Raw genomic sequence first — 16,155 nt, forward strand, 5'->3', positions numbered from 1 at the left:
TCCTTATGAGTTAAAATTATATTTTTGCACCAGTCGGGAGAGACTGATTATGGCTAATCATTAATGATTCAGAATTATATACCTTATGGTATATATTTTACTTGGGCATTTTAATGTGTAATAAATATTGCTAAATGTTAAATCATGATTTTTCCCCCTCTGATTAATATATAGTTTTTTGTTTGTTTGTTTGTTTCATATTCTTGGCAGGCTACGTCCAAGCATCAAAGAGAGACAAAAAATTTTTTGCCTGTGCTCCGAATTACTCCTATGCAGCCCTTTGTGAGTGCCTTCGTCGAGTATTCATCTATCGTCAGCCTGCTCCCATGTCCACTGTACTTTACAACAGAAAGGAAGGCAGGCAAGTAGGACAGGTTGCTAAGCAGCAAGTAGCAAGCCTAGAAACCAATGATCCTATTTTAGGCTTTCAGGCAACAAATGAGAGATTATTTGTTCTTACTACCAAAAATCTCTTTTTAATAAAAGTAAATACAGAGAATTAATTATTCTAACATGTTGGTTTCTTTGTACTGGAAAAGTATTCAGTTCTGGGCAGTTATACTGTAACCTCTTAAGTTTTAGTGTGCTAAATATATCTTGTATGATTTTTTATTTTTTAAATAACATTGGAAATATATTCAAGAGATTATAATTCTGTAAAGCTATGGAATGAAGCTGCAGATTTAGAATATTGCCTTCTGTAAAACATTGTAAAGATAATATTAGCAAGGATACTTATTTTTTTTAAAAACAGGGCTAGAATCTCATCTTTTATATTAAACATGTACAGTTCAGTGTTTAAAAATAAAAATATTTATTGTGTACTCTTTATTCATTGATTAGTTGGTACAGTCTGTACCTATAAAATGTACAGGATAATAGTTAAATGTTGAGTATTGTACTACTTATTTAAATGGATTGAATAACTGAGGCTACATAGAGGGGGAAATGCTAGAGGACAGCAGGTCTAATGCTTCTAAAGTTTTCTGAGAGACCTTAATTCTTCTTTTTTTCAATTAAGTATAGCTTTATGTAACTTTTAGCCAGTTGCTGGCCACAGACATACAGATAAGATTTCACATTATCCATCACTGCATAACAAACCACACCAAAACTCATGTTTAAAACAAGGACATTTATTATTTTTCATGATTCAGTGAGTTGGCTGTCTCTGCCGTACAGGGCCTCTCAGCCTCCAGTAGGCTAGACGGGGCTTCTTCCCATAGTAAACATCCCAAGAGAACAAGCCCTAATGTGCAAGAGGTTACTGATCCTGTACATCTGTCATATTTACAATTGTTCCATTGGACAAAGCAAATCCCATAGCCAAATCCAGAGTCAGTATGAGGGGACTACACAGGCTGACAGATAGCGGGTGATGTGATTCACTGGGGCCATTGATGGAACAATCTACCACACAAGGACAAATTATAATTTATCCTTGTAGCTCGCTTTATTATTCTAACAATTTAAACAAAACAACCCTGTTTGTACGTTCCACATTTTTGCCACACATTTTGCTTTTTCAAACTTTATTTTCTCAGGTTTGTTTTAGTTTGTAAGTACCTGGAAATTTTTGTTACTTTTATACCATTTCAAGATATGTGTCTTATATAAACCTCAAGTTGGATTTCATATTTTAATAAGGAAGTTAAGACCTTCATTTAAGAGACAGAAGATTAAGATAAGAAATATAAGATAGAAAATATTTGTTTATAACATATCTATTGCCTGTCTGAGCAAGTATTTGACTCAACTAAATTTTAATGAATGAAGGTTTGAGAGACAGAAGAGGAGGAAAAAAGATGAGGATTACATAAATGTTCTAAACCCTTTTTCAGAATGCAGTTTCCTAGAGAAAATTATTGGGGTGCTAGGTAAAAACTCAGGAAGTCTTGAGGACTGGTAATGACAACTGGAGTCTTAACTCTGTTAGTATTAGGAAAGAGAGAGACTAGGTACCAAACATCATGAGATCACAGACGTAGAAAACTCTATAGTAATCAAAAACCAAAACAGTGATATTTCCAGAACTTTTTAGTGTCGTTGTAAAACTTTGTGAAACAAAAGACCATTTAGATAGTGAATTATTAAAAGTCTTATTATGTGAAAATAGATCTAAATTTTCTCTAAAGTTTTCCCCAAAGATAATAAATACCCTCTTAGGGAATGTAAGAAAAATGTCTAATAATAATGTGGTGCTTAATTAACCATGACTATGTATATACTGCAAATTTTAGTAATCAGTATTCTTTGTGCATGTGATTTTTTGCATGATTAATGTTGAATTGAAAGCTGTTAGAGGATAATTAGTCCTAAATAATGTTGCATGTTGACCTATGTTAAAAGATGAATAGGTCTAGAGCAGTGATTTCAAGCTATTTTCTTGAAATGCTTTAGGGATTCCATAAACTTTTAACTCAATGTTCTAGGGTGCATATACTTAGAACATTGAGATATATACTACAAGTGCTAAGAATGTAGTACTTTGTATTTTTGTTGATTTTTATCATGTTATAAATAGGAATTCATAAATATGATAGTAATAAAATGGTATTTTATGTGTTTAGCATAGTAAGAGTCATTTAACAATACTCTTTTAACACATTTAAGCATCAACTATGTACCTTAGCATGATATTTTCAGTATTAAGGATAATCTTTTACTAAGGATAAAGAGACAATATACATTCTAATGATTTTCAGGTAAAATTTTTTTTTAGGGAGGGAAAAAAGAGGAGAGGGTAGCATAGATGGAGTGGTTGTTTTTCTGCTAAGGAAGTGTGACCGAGGCTAGAACCATGAAGACTACCCACAAGAGTCAGGCAGAAGAGTTGCCAGTGGGAAGAGTTAGAAAAAAGAATCAATGTCAATTAAAAAAAAAAAAAGGAAAGTAAAAAGAATTAATGTCAAGAAATTAGGAATGGTTAACAATGTTAAAAAAAAATGCTCTTAAATAAAGAACACTAATCACATTTCTACATAAAACAGAAATGACTGTACAAACAGGTTAAACCATCATTACACAGGAATTTCTAACCTTTTATGTTATTAATTATAGAGAAGAACAAATGGTAAGTTTATGTATAGCAAGTCATAAGAAAGCAAAACTTATCACTGATTATTACTGGAAGAATATTCCAATTCTTCGTAGTAAGTGTGTCTTATGAACAAGTAATTATAGTTGGGCTGGTAAAGAAGAAAAGGTCTAGTGATGGAGGTATAGAAGTAATAAAGCAAAGAGAAGTAAGGCCTTCTAAAAGTAATAAGGAAGAATAGATGCACAAAAAGAGCCAAGGTAGAAGGCACCCAACCAGATATCAAGATATGTCATGAAGCAATAAAAAGAAGTGGCATCATTGCATTAGTAAACAAAATAGACACATATTTAATTGTCCTGTACTCATTAGAAGAAAATATCTGTATTCTCAAGGTTGTGAAGGCAAAAATAGAAAGGATTGATGAATTTGATCATCACAAAATGTAAAATTTCTTTTTTACTTATTTTTGGTAAAAGGTAAAGCAACAGACTGAGAGAAGATATGTGACTCATGCATAATGCATTAATATTAAAATCTAGAATGTAAAAAGAATTGATAAAAAAGCAAACAAATTATACAAAAGGAAAGAAGACAAACAATATGAACCATTAATTCACAGAAAAGGAAATAAAGATGGTCAGTAAAGCTACAGTAATCAAGACAATGTGGTATTGGCACCAATTCTGACAAATAGATCCATAGATCAGAATAAAGAGTCCAGATAGAGACTCAGACACATATATGGTCAGTTCATTTTAGTCAGAGATATTTCAATGAAGAGGTAATTCAAAATGCAGTTTCAACCTCCTGAGTAGCTAGGACTACAGGCACATGCCACCAATCCTGGCTAATTTTTTTTACTTTTTGTGGAGACAGGGTTTTGTGATGTTGCCTGGGCTGGTGTTGGATTTCTGCGCTCAAGTGATCTGCCTGTCTCTGGCCTCCCAAAGTGCTAGGATTACAGGTGTGAGTCACCACGCCCAGCTCATGGTCACTACTTTTTGAGTAGCAGCTTTATGCTCCTGTGTAACTTTGCTAGTGCAGAGGAGGATCAAAATATAAACCCAAATCTTCAAGGAACTTGGTTTTCTAAAATAAACATCATATAGGGAGTCAGACTTAGCCCAACACCTATTTTGTAAAATGGGGACAATGCTACATTCCTGGTAGTTTTTATGAGAGTTATATGTTATATAGAGTGCCCAAGTTTTAGTACATGGTAGTTTACTCAAAAGAGTTTATAATGTTTTAAAGAATATAAAGCCGTAGACATTTCAAAATTCTATCTTTTTCTCTTTTTTTGAGACAGAGTCTCATTCTGTCCCCAGGCACCAGGTTGGAGTGCAGTTGCACAGTCTCAGCTCACTGCAACCTCTGCCTCCTGGGTTCAATCAATTCTCCTGCCTCAGCCTCCAGAGTAGCTGGGACTACAGGTGCACACCACCACACCCAGCTAATTCTTGTATTTTTTTTAAATAAAGATGGGGTTTCACCATGTTGCCCAGGATGGTCTCAATCTCTTGATCTCCTGATCCACCTGCCTCGGCCTCCCAAAGTGCTGGGATTACAGGCATGAGCTGCTGTGCCCAGCCTCAAAATTCTGTTTCTTAAAAATAACAATTACAGTTAATACATTGTATAGTAGCTACAATATACTAGCCACTGTTGTAGCACTTTACTTATTAACTGTTTTTTCATACCAACCCTATTTTACAGAAGAGGAAACTGGGACAAAGAGAAGTTAAGTGATCTGTCTGAATTACACAGTCAGTAAATGACAAAGCCTGGATTTGAACCAAGGCAGTGTAGACTTTACTGAACTCTCAGCCACTTTTGAAACCTGCTTTGCACACATAGGTAGTAAATTGTTTACATACTTTCTGATAATTGTGGTGATGACTTAAATCATATGTGCCCTAAGTCTCTAGAATTTTAAGCAGATGGAATTTGGGGCACAAATGTATTTCTAAATCATTGCTTTCCTTTTGCTGCTTGGTTAACTTTTTCTGCAATTGTCAGCATTTAATATCTTCAGAGACAGAGGTTTTAGGAAAGTAAGTAATAAAAACAGGTTTTAGGAAAGTAAGTGGGGAAACTTGGTGTATGATTTTAGGAGCTCATTATTTTCACCTATGCTTTGTGGGGTGGGTGAGGATAATCTCTACTGTGATTTTCATAGCACTGTTTTTGAATTCCTTCCAAATGAATGCTTTCGAATGGTTTCCCTGTGACCGAAAGACTGACTCACCCCAGCTGTGTGATAATTCCTAATTAGGCCTAAAAGGGTTATTATAACTTGGTACAAAGAGAAGGAAAACTGCCATTCAACTGTTCATGAGCAATATTCTATTAGGCAGTGCTCTTTGCATTTTTTTACTCTCTTCTCTCCAAATCTTGGTGTTTTCTTTTTTAACCTTCCTTGATGTGTTTTTCTTAAGGTATCATTTTGCCTTTTCTTGAATCCTGGGCTAAAAGTACTTGTTTACTTACCCAGATGTCTTGTTTTACGAAGATAGCAGTGGGCTAAGTTCTCTGATCTACCTGGTGTCATCATGACTCATTAATGAAGAAAAGTTTGTTGACCTATATGCCAAGTCTGCCTACTGTGGAGACAGTTGTGAAGGCATATTTTTTTTATATGAGTGAACTTCTCTAGTAGGGATTTAACCAGTGTTTTCCATTGTATTTCTGATACAACTTTGAAATCATGATTCATAAGAACTGACTCATTGTAGAGTTAAAGAAAGGAGTAGTGCAAGCCATCTGTCCCCTATCAAATGTGCTCAGTTTGGTGTTAACAATTATTGATCCTAGGTCTGACAGCAATTTAAAGGCAAGTGATGCAAGCTTTTTACACTTCTGTGGAATTAGAAACTTTAGTAGTCCATGACCAAAGGACACAAAATAGCATGAATTGGGTCAGAAATGTTACTTTAAAAATTAGAGAATTCATACACATTTAAGGTTACTTAAAGAGAAGCTTTTGGCACTTGTCTTCTCAATTTTCTCCAAGAATTGTATTTTAAAAACCACATTAAAAAAATAAGAACTATTATATTTTGATGCCATTATTGTTTTCACCTAAATGAGGTAATGTGCCAAAAGATAGCATTGTCTAAATTGTACTCCCTTTCTGGTTTTCTGCATTCTAGACTCCAGAATGTTAATCTCAATAGGAATGCTAGAGAGATTCTTTAACTTGGTATATTTATTGATATCTTAGTTTCTGAATGTAACAAATTACTAACATAACAATATACCACAAACTTATTATCTTAGATGCTAGAGGTCAGAAGTCCAAAATGGGCCTCACTGGGCTAAAATCAAGGTGTTGGCAGGACAGCATGCCTTTGGGGGGCTCTAGAAGAGGATTTGTTTCCTTGCCTTTGCAGTTTTTAGAAGCTGCTTCTATGGCTCACAGCCCTCTTCCATCTTCAGAGTTAACAATTGCTGGTCAGATTTTTCTCAAGCTGCATCATTATTCTGAATGATTCTTCTGCCTCCCTCTTCCACTTTTCAGGGCCATTTTGATTACACTGGCTTTGGGCCCATGGGTAATCTATCTTAAAGTTATCAGATTAGTAACCTTAATTCTATCTCCAGCCTTAACGTATGTGGTAATTCAGTTAGGCAAAAATATTAAGGGAAATGTATTAGAGAAAATTATAGAATATAGATAGTCACAAATTTTCTTGGAAGGCCAAGAAGTTTGCATAGTTTCAGTAGAAGTTTTGGCTGAAGGCAGGCTTACCCCTTTACCTTTAGTTAAGAAAACCAAATAGCTAAGGAACGTGGGGGCGTTTATCTGAATAACTTGTTTACTCATGTGGTCCTAAAACTAACCTTTAATCTTTCACCGACCAGGTGGCTTTCTCAGGGGAATGAGGGAGGCCAACCAGATTTATCACTCTTAAATGCTCTTTGCTTAAGGCCTCGGAACCTGGCGTTTAATCTTTACCTTCTAGTGGAGTTGACTCAAAGCCTTTGTCATTGAATGTGTGCTAAATAAAGGCTGGCAAGACACAGGAGTTGGGGCCAGTGGCCATTAACTCCTTCAGATGGATGACTGGACACCCTGGCCTGCTCATTCACTGAATATTGTGTCTCAGAGAATTTATTCATTCATCATGGGGTTGGGTCTGCCTGTAGGACCCTGATAGCGGTGCCCCATCTGAGGAAACTCATCAGTGGTGCCCCCTCTGAGGTTTTGCTGTGATGAATCGCAATGGAAGGTCCAAAACAAAGGAAAACACAACTGTGTAGTCAGTAAGTCATTGAAACCCAATTAGGATATCCACATTCAGAGGGATTGTTCAGACTAAGCTTTCATCATGGGACAACAATTATCAGCTCAACAAAAACAGTGTATAAAAGTATTAAAACAGCTGCTTAAAGCAGCTATCAATAATGAAAGACCAGCTTGTCAATTCCATTGGAAAGTGCTGCCTCAAGGAATGCTGAACCATCCTACTATGTGTCAGTGTTATGTAGATCAGGCTTACTCCCCAGTAGAAAGGAATTTCCCAAATGTTTCTTTGTCATATAACGTAACATATTCACAGGTTCTGAAGATAAGGATGTGAACATCTTTGTTGGAGGCATTATTCTGCCTATTACTGCTGTCTGATATAGCCTGCTATCAAGAATATATGGATTCCTAAATTAGTGTTATAGATTGAAGCTTTCAAATATATCTTAATTTCATTGTTTATTTTTGTTATCCAAGTATGTGTATCTTAAACACAATCTCTCTCTTTAATTCTGTTTGAAATAAGACAACATATTTTTAAAAGGTAGAAATATTTGCTACAATTACGACAAAAAGTCAGATATTAAATGATCATACAAATGGATAGTATAAACCTCTAAAGACCAACTTCAAAATAAACAGATGGCAAATTAAGCATCTTTCAGAACAATTTCTAGAAGACAGAATTTGGAAGTCAGTTGATGAAACAAAGAAACAAAATAGCTGTAATACACTAGGAGAGTACTGAAGAGATAGGAGCCAGTTTACCAAAATGGAACCCTAGGGAAACCTGGGCTCAGATTCAATCAAGTGTGAAAGCAAATGAGGCTGAAGTCAGAGGGATTAATTAAATATCTGTTTATGGGCCAACTGTACATGTATAGGGGCGCCCGTTTTTTCCCTCTACCTTACAGATCACAAGAAGATGGCATATCTCCAAAGCATATCTTGTGCTGCATTTATTATTATTATTTTAAAAAAACATTATCTGGAGACAACTAAGGCTTCCAAAGATTTTGATGCTTCTAAGAAAAATATTTCTCATTCCAGATTTTGGGCAGATGCGTAGCTTCACAATAGGTTCTCTGTCAGCTTAACTGGAGGAAATTACCAATGTCTATACCCTGAATTTCTTCAATGGAGTTCCCAAATTTTTTATGCTGGAGAGAGATGTGGTCAGAAAAAAGACCAAGACATCCAATACCACAGAAAATTAACAGTGGCAGCTTTCCCATTTATTTTTAACAAAAATGAATAATTGTGGTAGTGAAGGTAGTGGTGAGGATTAGCCAAACAATTATAGAGAAGAATTTCCCAGAATTGAAGAAGAGTCTTCAGGCTCAAAAAACCCACCTATAGTTCAGCCTATATAAGTACAGAAAGATGATATTAGTCCATTTTACATTACTGTGAAGGAATATTGGAAACTGGGTAATGTATAAAGAAAAGAGGTTTATTTGGCTCACAGTTCTGCAGTTCCGGAATACAAGTGTGGCATCAGCATTTGCTCGGCTTCTGGTGAAGAAGCTTTTACTCATGGCAGAAGAAGAAGGGGGAGCAGACTTGTCACATGGCAAGAGAGGGAGCAAGAGAAAGGAGGAGGTTCTGGCCTTCTTTAAACAACCAGCTTTGGTGTGAATTACCAGAGCAAGAACTCACACATTACTGTGGGGATGGCACCAAGACATTCATAAGAGATGCATCCCCATGGCCCAAACACCTCCCACTAAGCCAACCTCCAACATTGGAGGTCACATTTCAACATGAGATTTGAAGGGGACACACATCCAAACTATGTCAAAGACCACACCTAGATAGTGTCATAAACGTTCACAATATCAAGATTAAATACTTATTTTAAAAAGTTCAAAGATAAAAAATAATTTACAAGGAATTGAGTCATATTGACAACAGGTTTTTTCAAATGTATTGGAGTGTAGAAGACAATGGCATAGTAAATTAAAAATTCTGTCTTAAAGTTATTTCCAATCTAGAAATTTGTGTACAATTAATTTTTAATGTAAGGGGCAGAATAAATATATTATCCTACATATAAACTTTCAGAAAGTTGAATATCTTCATTATAAGGATATATTCCAACAAAGTGAGAAAATGAACCAAGAGAGGGACACACATGAGATGCTGAAAACAGTAAGTCAAAGAAAAAGTAAAAAGGGTCTCATGAGGACTGTTGTGTAGTGGATTAAAGAGCAAGCAATCCAGTTAGGAACACAAGTACTGAGGGCTCTAAGAGGGAGAGCTTTAGGATAAAGGAAGACTTCATAGAATAAAAATCAATGTTTGAGCATAGGAAAAACTCAGGGTATGCTAAATAAAATTAATGCAAAAGAACAAATTGCAGATAGCATCCCTGAGAAAAATTATTGGAGAAAGGCATGGTTCAATACTATACTAGGTGGCACCTAGCATGAAGTTCAACATGTTAACCTTAGTTTTCCCTTCGAGTGGAATTAATTAGGTTAAGCTATTGTACTTACAGAGGAAGAAATGCAATCCCAACAAACTACTTGGGTTTTTAATGAAAAAAATACTGATATAAATATGAGAGAGAAAAAGGGATGGGGGGTGGGGGTAAATGAGGTGATGTTAAAAGGCCATGTAGTATGTGACATGGCTGTATTGCAGGATTCCACCAAGTCTTTAGTATGGTCTGCTAAACTCCTATGTACTTGGATGAGTGGATTTTATGGAGGCTATCTACAGACAAGGTTGTCCAGTTGTGTGGTCTCTTCATAGTATAATACAGGTAATATGCAAAGAGGCTGGGTTCCACTAGAGTGGCAAGTATAACTCAGACTTCCCAAGAGTTAGCTAATGTCTTTGGCAGAAGAGTGGAAAGTGAGGAGGAGTACAGCTTTGATTTCTACAGCAATGGATTTGGAAAAGGAGGGTATAAGGACATTTCCCCTATATTTGAATCACCAGCATTATACCTGCATGACAAACTATATTAAATGAGGACTTGGGTTATAAGTGACAGAAGCACTTGTTAAAAGGATCAGAGCTGCATGAACATTGTACCATCTGGGACCTCAAAGTTTCAACCAGAACTTAAACACCATTGTCACACTTCATCTTGGTCCTGTCTGCTTTTTATTGTATCATCTTTATTCTCTCCTGTTGCTCACTGGATTTGTCCATCTGCTGATAATGTGACTACCAATAGTTTAAAGTGCTACGTTGTAACAGCTTCATAATCTGTTTAAATCTGAAAAGTCTCAGTGACAGCCCTCAGATGGATTTGCCTTGTTTTGTGTGCCCATCTCTGCAGTCATTGTGCCTAAGGAGCAAGGCTCTCCAATGGCTCAGCTGTGGAGTGGGGGTTAGGCCTCTTACCAGGTTATAGGAGACCAAACAAAGCCCAGGAGAGAATTCTCAGCCTAGCTTGTCTCCACAACACAAGCAGGCGGTACAAACTCCAAAGCTAACGTAAATACAAAGAGTACCCAAAAAAATCATAATTCAGGAATTTAAAAAACTCTCACTTGGCTCCAGGGAAAATAACCAAAACCATGGACTGAGGTTTTATTAACCTATCAGGCTATGGAGATCAGAATATATGGATACCTATTCTACAAGCATCAAAGAAGAAAAATGTTATTACTTAACCTTTTAAACCCACACATATTAGTCATAGTAACAGCTTTCTAACAGTAAATCCAATACACTTCCCTAGCCAATCCAGCGTTCTCAAGGCACTCTTTATCTCTTTGCAGATAACTTACTTTCCTTCCTTTCCCCTTACCAACCACCTCTTATCCTTCATGAAAACCATTTCTCCTGTGCCCTTCTACTTGTCTTTGGGCTCTGCTTTTCATTGGCAGAAGCTTATCACATGAACTCATCTCTGCTAATGTGTTACATCTCCCAGGTAACGGAGCTCATTGTTGACTACCAGGGATAAATCTCCTTTGTATCCAGACTGTGTCCCCCTGAGTCCAATTACTTTCCTCTGAAATACCAGTGTATTTTTCATTAAAATGCTTGCAAATCCTTCGGGTTATTAGGTTTATGGTAGCCCGGTTAAGCAGAACAATAATGATTTATGTATGAAGTTAGACCAGAATCTTTGTTTTGTTTAATAAAAAGGTTCACAGCCTGCAGCCAGGTACCGAGCTCTTGCAACCTTGCATCTCTCTGTCACATTGACCGTCTTTCTATTTTGTTTCCCAGGAGAATGCTACTACTGCTTGTAGTTGCTTTTCCAAAGTTAGAAATCAGAAAGCCCTGCTGTGATGGTCAAGCCGCTGCTGAGGAAGCAGCAGGGGCTTTGGATCAGAATAGACCTTGGTAAAACTTCTAGATCTGCCCCTGATGGACTTGATGACTTTGCACAAGTCCCTTAACCTCCATGAGCTTAAGTTTCCTTCCTCAGGTATAAAATGAGTGATAAGACCTTACTGAGTGTTGCACAAATTCAACAAAATACTGAGTAAACCACTCGGCTATCCTGTAGTGTCTCCATCCTCAGATCCATGCCTTGCCTTTCCCTCTTCTCTGTGCTGTGTTGCAAGTAAGGGGACCCCTGCAGGCTGCATTTCCTGGGTTTCCAGCTCCCAGCTGAATTCAATCAATAAATGTTCCTGGCGGGGGATTTAGAGGGGTAGGGGAAGGATAAGCCAGGGAATCCTCACAATCCCTAGTCTTTTCAAACTTACATGGCATATCTTGCAGCAGTCTCTCTCCTTTGTGGCCCCAGTTACTGCTGGTCAGGTGTACCATGATGTCAACTTCTGCAGGTCAGTTACTGCTGGCCAGGTGTACCATGATGACAACCCTGGCCTCTGAGCTGTTGCAGGACTTTTACTTAGTTAGCTAAAGACAGGGTTCTTTGTTCCTTGGCCACAAAAATTCAGGTTCACAGACAATTTGAATAGTAAGACAGGTTTTTATTGAGTGAAAAGGAAGAAAAGGGGGAAACAGGGACTCTCACAAGGCCAGAGTCCCTGCTATACTGTTTGAATCCCAGGTTCCACACAGGAAGAAGAGGGGCCAAGTTCCTCCCTGCTGTGAACATTGTGAACTTCCTGAGCCTCCACTCCAGTACACAGGCTGGTCGGAGTTTTCCTCTCCCTCCTGGCTGTCTCATTCCCCCCTCCAAAGAAATACATCTGACTGCTCTTAGAGTAAGGATGAAGACTGATCTTAACTGCTTCCTGCTGACAAGGGGCCTGCTTTGAAACAACAGTCAAATCTCCCTCAGTGGCCTATTTAAGGGTTCCCAGCAGAAGGGACTATCATCCCAGGCTTTGGTTGTGTGACTGTTTAGAGTTTGATGGCCTGAAGGCAAGAAGAGATAAACCAGGTTATTAGAAAACATGTATCAAAATGAAACAAGGGGAGGGGTACAGACAGCTCAAAAATTCTGAGGCCTTTACCAGTTTGCATAGAGAGGGGGAGGCCAAAAGCCCAAATGGCAAAAAAAAAACAAACCTTACCCTTTTGCTGGCATGTTGGGCTTCTGGGTTCCCTTTCTATGAGCCCAATCCTAAGCCAACCAGTTTAAGGTTTGGGAAATTAACTTTTTCCAGTTTGGAGGATGCATCTGAAGGGAGTGTCCCTTAGTATAGAGACACAATTACCTATCAGTGAAGAGAAGACAGAGCAGGAGAAAGGAAAAAAAAAAGCCATTTGTTTTTGTAAAGGAGTCCTATAGGTTCAGGATGCATTCAAAAGGAAGGACTGAAGATGGACTGAAGATGAATGGAAACCCACCTAGAAAGAAGAGAACAAGCATCCCTGGTTCCCTTCTCTTCCTAGCAGATACTCAGGTATCTTGACTCCTTAAAGGGAAGCATACCCTTCCAGTCAAGCCTTGGTAAAATAACCACTTTCTTCAATTGTGTCCCGTTATAAAATAAAAATGGATTCTTATTGCACTCATGCAAACAAATATATTGCCGTAGTTAAGAATACTCACAGATAGGTTCTACATTCTGGAGGAACCAGGCAGAGAGAAACAAACATGCTCCAAATTTTGATCATAGGAGTATATCTTGCTTAATTATTAAAGGCTGTAAATAGTTCAAAATAAATTTCATTGACTCTGAAAGACAAAACAAGGATCAGCAATATTCTAAGCTAAAGTCAAAAAGTTTGCTCCAGCTTTCTAAGTTCAGTCCATTTAGTTAACTCTTGTTTTGCATGATATTTATGAGCATTTCAGCTCTTCATGAGTCCTATACATTTTCCTTTATTCCAATGTTACAATCTCCAGTTATCAGAAACCTGATAGTCTCAAATACAATCAAATTCTATTTGAGAGCACCTGTACAGTTCTACAGCTTATTATAAACCATCTTTTAAAACGGGTTAAAACAAGACAATTGTCTGTGAATAGCAAAGTGTTCAGGGTAGTTACAATTAGAAACACCATTAACAGAAATTTGGAAATTTGGCTATTTCCATTGTTTACAATAACTTAACCTTAATTATGATTGATAACATATACTTCAGACATCGGAATTTTTAAAATTCCATACATTTTTTGAACGTGTATTAGCATTATTCACAAAAACATAACCTAAAGAAGACTGAACATCATTTTGGCAATCCCGTGTACCTAAACATGTCAAATAATCCTGTTTACCTCTCTTTTTTGGACCCTTCAGGGGCCCTCTAAATTATTCAAGAAGCCAAGTGCCCGGGAAGACAATTTTGAAACTGAAGTTTGATTTGGGGAAGACTGTTAAATTTGTTTAAAGCACTTGATATTATGAAATAGAATGTCAGATTACCATAAGTTATTTATTTTGCCAAAAAGATGGCTCAGAAATTTTCAAGAAGCAAAAACCTTTTATAACTCCTTTGAATTTAGTTAGTATGTTCACATAGGGAACATCTTCCACAGGATTAATTTCCACAGTGCTTCCACCACTTGTTTGAACTTTCAGTTTTTTCCTAATTTAAAACTGCTTTAACCCTGGGCAAAAATGTACCTTTCCACACCTTCTTATAACTTTTTACTAAAAAAACACATACATTTCACTGTTCTTACACAACTTGTGTGTAAATCTATCTCAAGTAGTTTCAGTTAACTCCTAGCAATTTTTAAGGTAAAACTTGTTAAGTTGCTTTAATTAGGTGCTAAGTGCAGCCAATATTTGCCTCAGTTAAGGGTGTAGTTAGTTCCATATGTCCCCAGGCCTTACCAGTTGTGAAGTCAACAAGTCAAATAGTTCTCAAAACCCAAAAGGCAGTTTGTAATCTCAAAACACTTAGCAAACATTGTATCTGACCTGCATTTTATTAATAGCCTGTAGCGTTGTTTTTATTTCTTAAAAATTAAAGTCAGGTGAATTGAAAGGTACCACAGATTTTACCTTCCCTCTAAACAATATTAGATCCATGTGCATGTCTTTCTTTAGGCCAAATTAATTAGAGCTCGTTAGACAGACATTACACACAGTACACACACAGAGTCAAAAGAAAACCCAGTGACTGGGTGGAACTCTTTAAGAGACAGGGCTAGGAATAACATGCTCATCCCCTAAGGCAGGATTCCTAAACAAATCATTCCCAAGAAGTTACTAGCCAAGCTTTCAGGAAGCTTGATTTTACAACCAAAACTTTGCAGAAATTATAAACAGTGATAGTTGAGGGGCCTGCCTAGTAAAAACTGTCTCTAAAAGAAAAAAAAAAAAAACTTTAAAAGTTAACTTGCTAATAGTGTAAAGAAGGGAGAAGAGGGCCGGGCGCGGTGGCTCACTCCTGTAATCCCAGCACTTTGGGAGGCCGAGGCGGGTGGATCACGAGGTCAAGAGATCAAGACCATCCCGGTCAACATGGTGAAACCCCGTCTCTACTAAAAATACAAAAAATTAGCTGGGCATGGTGGCATGTGCCTGTAATCCCAGCTACTCAGGAGGCTGAGGTAGGAGAATTGCCTGAACCCAGGAGGCAGAGGTTGCGGTAAGCCAAGATCGGGCCATTACACTCCAGCCTGGGTAACAAGAGCAAAACTCCGTCTCACAAAAAAAAAAAGAGAGAAGGGAGAAGAAAAGAAAGTTTGTAAAATGCCTGGGGAAGAACCCCTTATTCTTATGCAAGTGGTTACTCCACCGCTGAGACAAGTTTAATTGCTGTGGGTCAGAACTGGCCTCCCTGGAGCAGGTAGGTGGAAACTTCGTGGGGCCTGGTAGAAAACACCAGCCTATGGCAGCATGGGTCCTGGCAGAAAACACCAGCCAACTGCCTGCAGCACCTTGGGCTATGTGTCCCATCCCCTGCAGGGAGAGTAGATTTGTAGCCAAGTAGCAGAGTAGGGAGTCAGAGGATGCACAATTACCAAGAAGAATGGAGAGGGTCATCAGATATAAAGGGTGAAGGATGGGAAATTCAACCAGATAATGAAGGTAGGGAGTTTTCTTGAAATAGGCTTAACAAGATTGTTGCTATAATTGAGTGACTGGGGCCTAGCAAGGACAGATGCCAACATCAAGGTTTAAAGGGCTTACCAAAATCTAAAATTTAGTCATGGAGAGAGTCTTTGTGAATGTCTAAATATTTTTTGCTAATAAATAGAAGCAGTCGGTATGAATATTATAGAGGATATTGCGGCATGCTAATAAACCAATTTCCCATTTCTGCTTGGAGAAATTCCCCTTTATTCAAAGTGGGAACCAAGAAATAATAACCAGATGAGAAGAAGCAGCATAGACACTACTGGTTTTTAATATTTATGAGTGGTAGTATATATTATTTCCCTAAATGGAGCTTTAAGAGTATTTCATTTTAGCTGTTTGGTGACCAGTATTCTGTGGGCTTTACTCACTACTACTGTGTTTACATAGGAGCTAAAGACCTAACAGAGTCTTACTCTATATTACTAAACAAGAGATGATAT

The 16,155-nt window shown here is 37.5% G+C and overlaps 1 protein-coding gene across 3 annotated transcripts in view; it reads left to right on the plus strand.

Annotated features, from left to right (window-relative positions):
- Window positions 1-824, plus strand: part of NUDCD1 (NudC domain containing 1) — a 72,000-nt gene extending 71,176 nt beyond the window's left edge. For all 3 annotated transcript variants that reach the window (XR_013527810.1, XM_008983346.5, XM_002759294.6), the window contains one exon: window positions 211-824. Coding sequence is in view for 2 of the 3 variants with exons in the window: in XM_008983346.5 (XP_008981594.3) it covers window positions 211-503 (293 nt within the window). In the remaining variant the exon portion in view is untranslated. The remainder of the gene's footprint in view (window positions 1-210) is intronic.
- Window positions 825-16,155: the final 15,331 nt, after the last annotated feature.

The sequence above is a fragment of the Callithrix jacchus genome, chromosome 16 (genome assembly GCF_049354715.1).
Source record: "Callithrix jacchus isolate 240 chromosome 16, calJac240_pri, whole genome shotgun sequence".
NCBI lineage: Eukaryota > Metazoa > Chordata > Mammalia > Primates > Cebidae > Callithrix > Callithrix jacchus.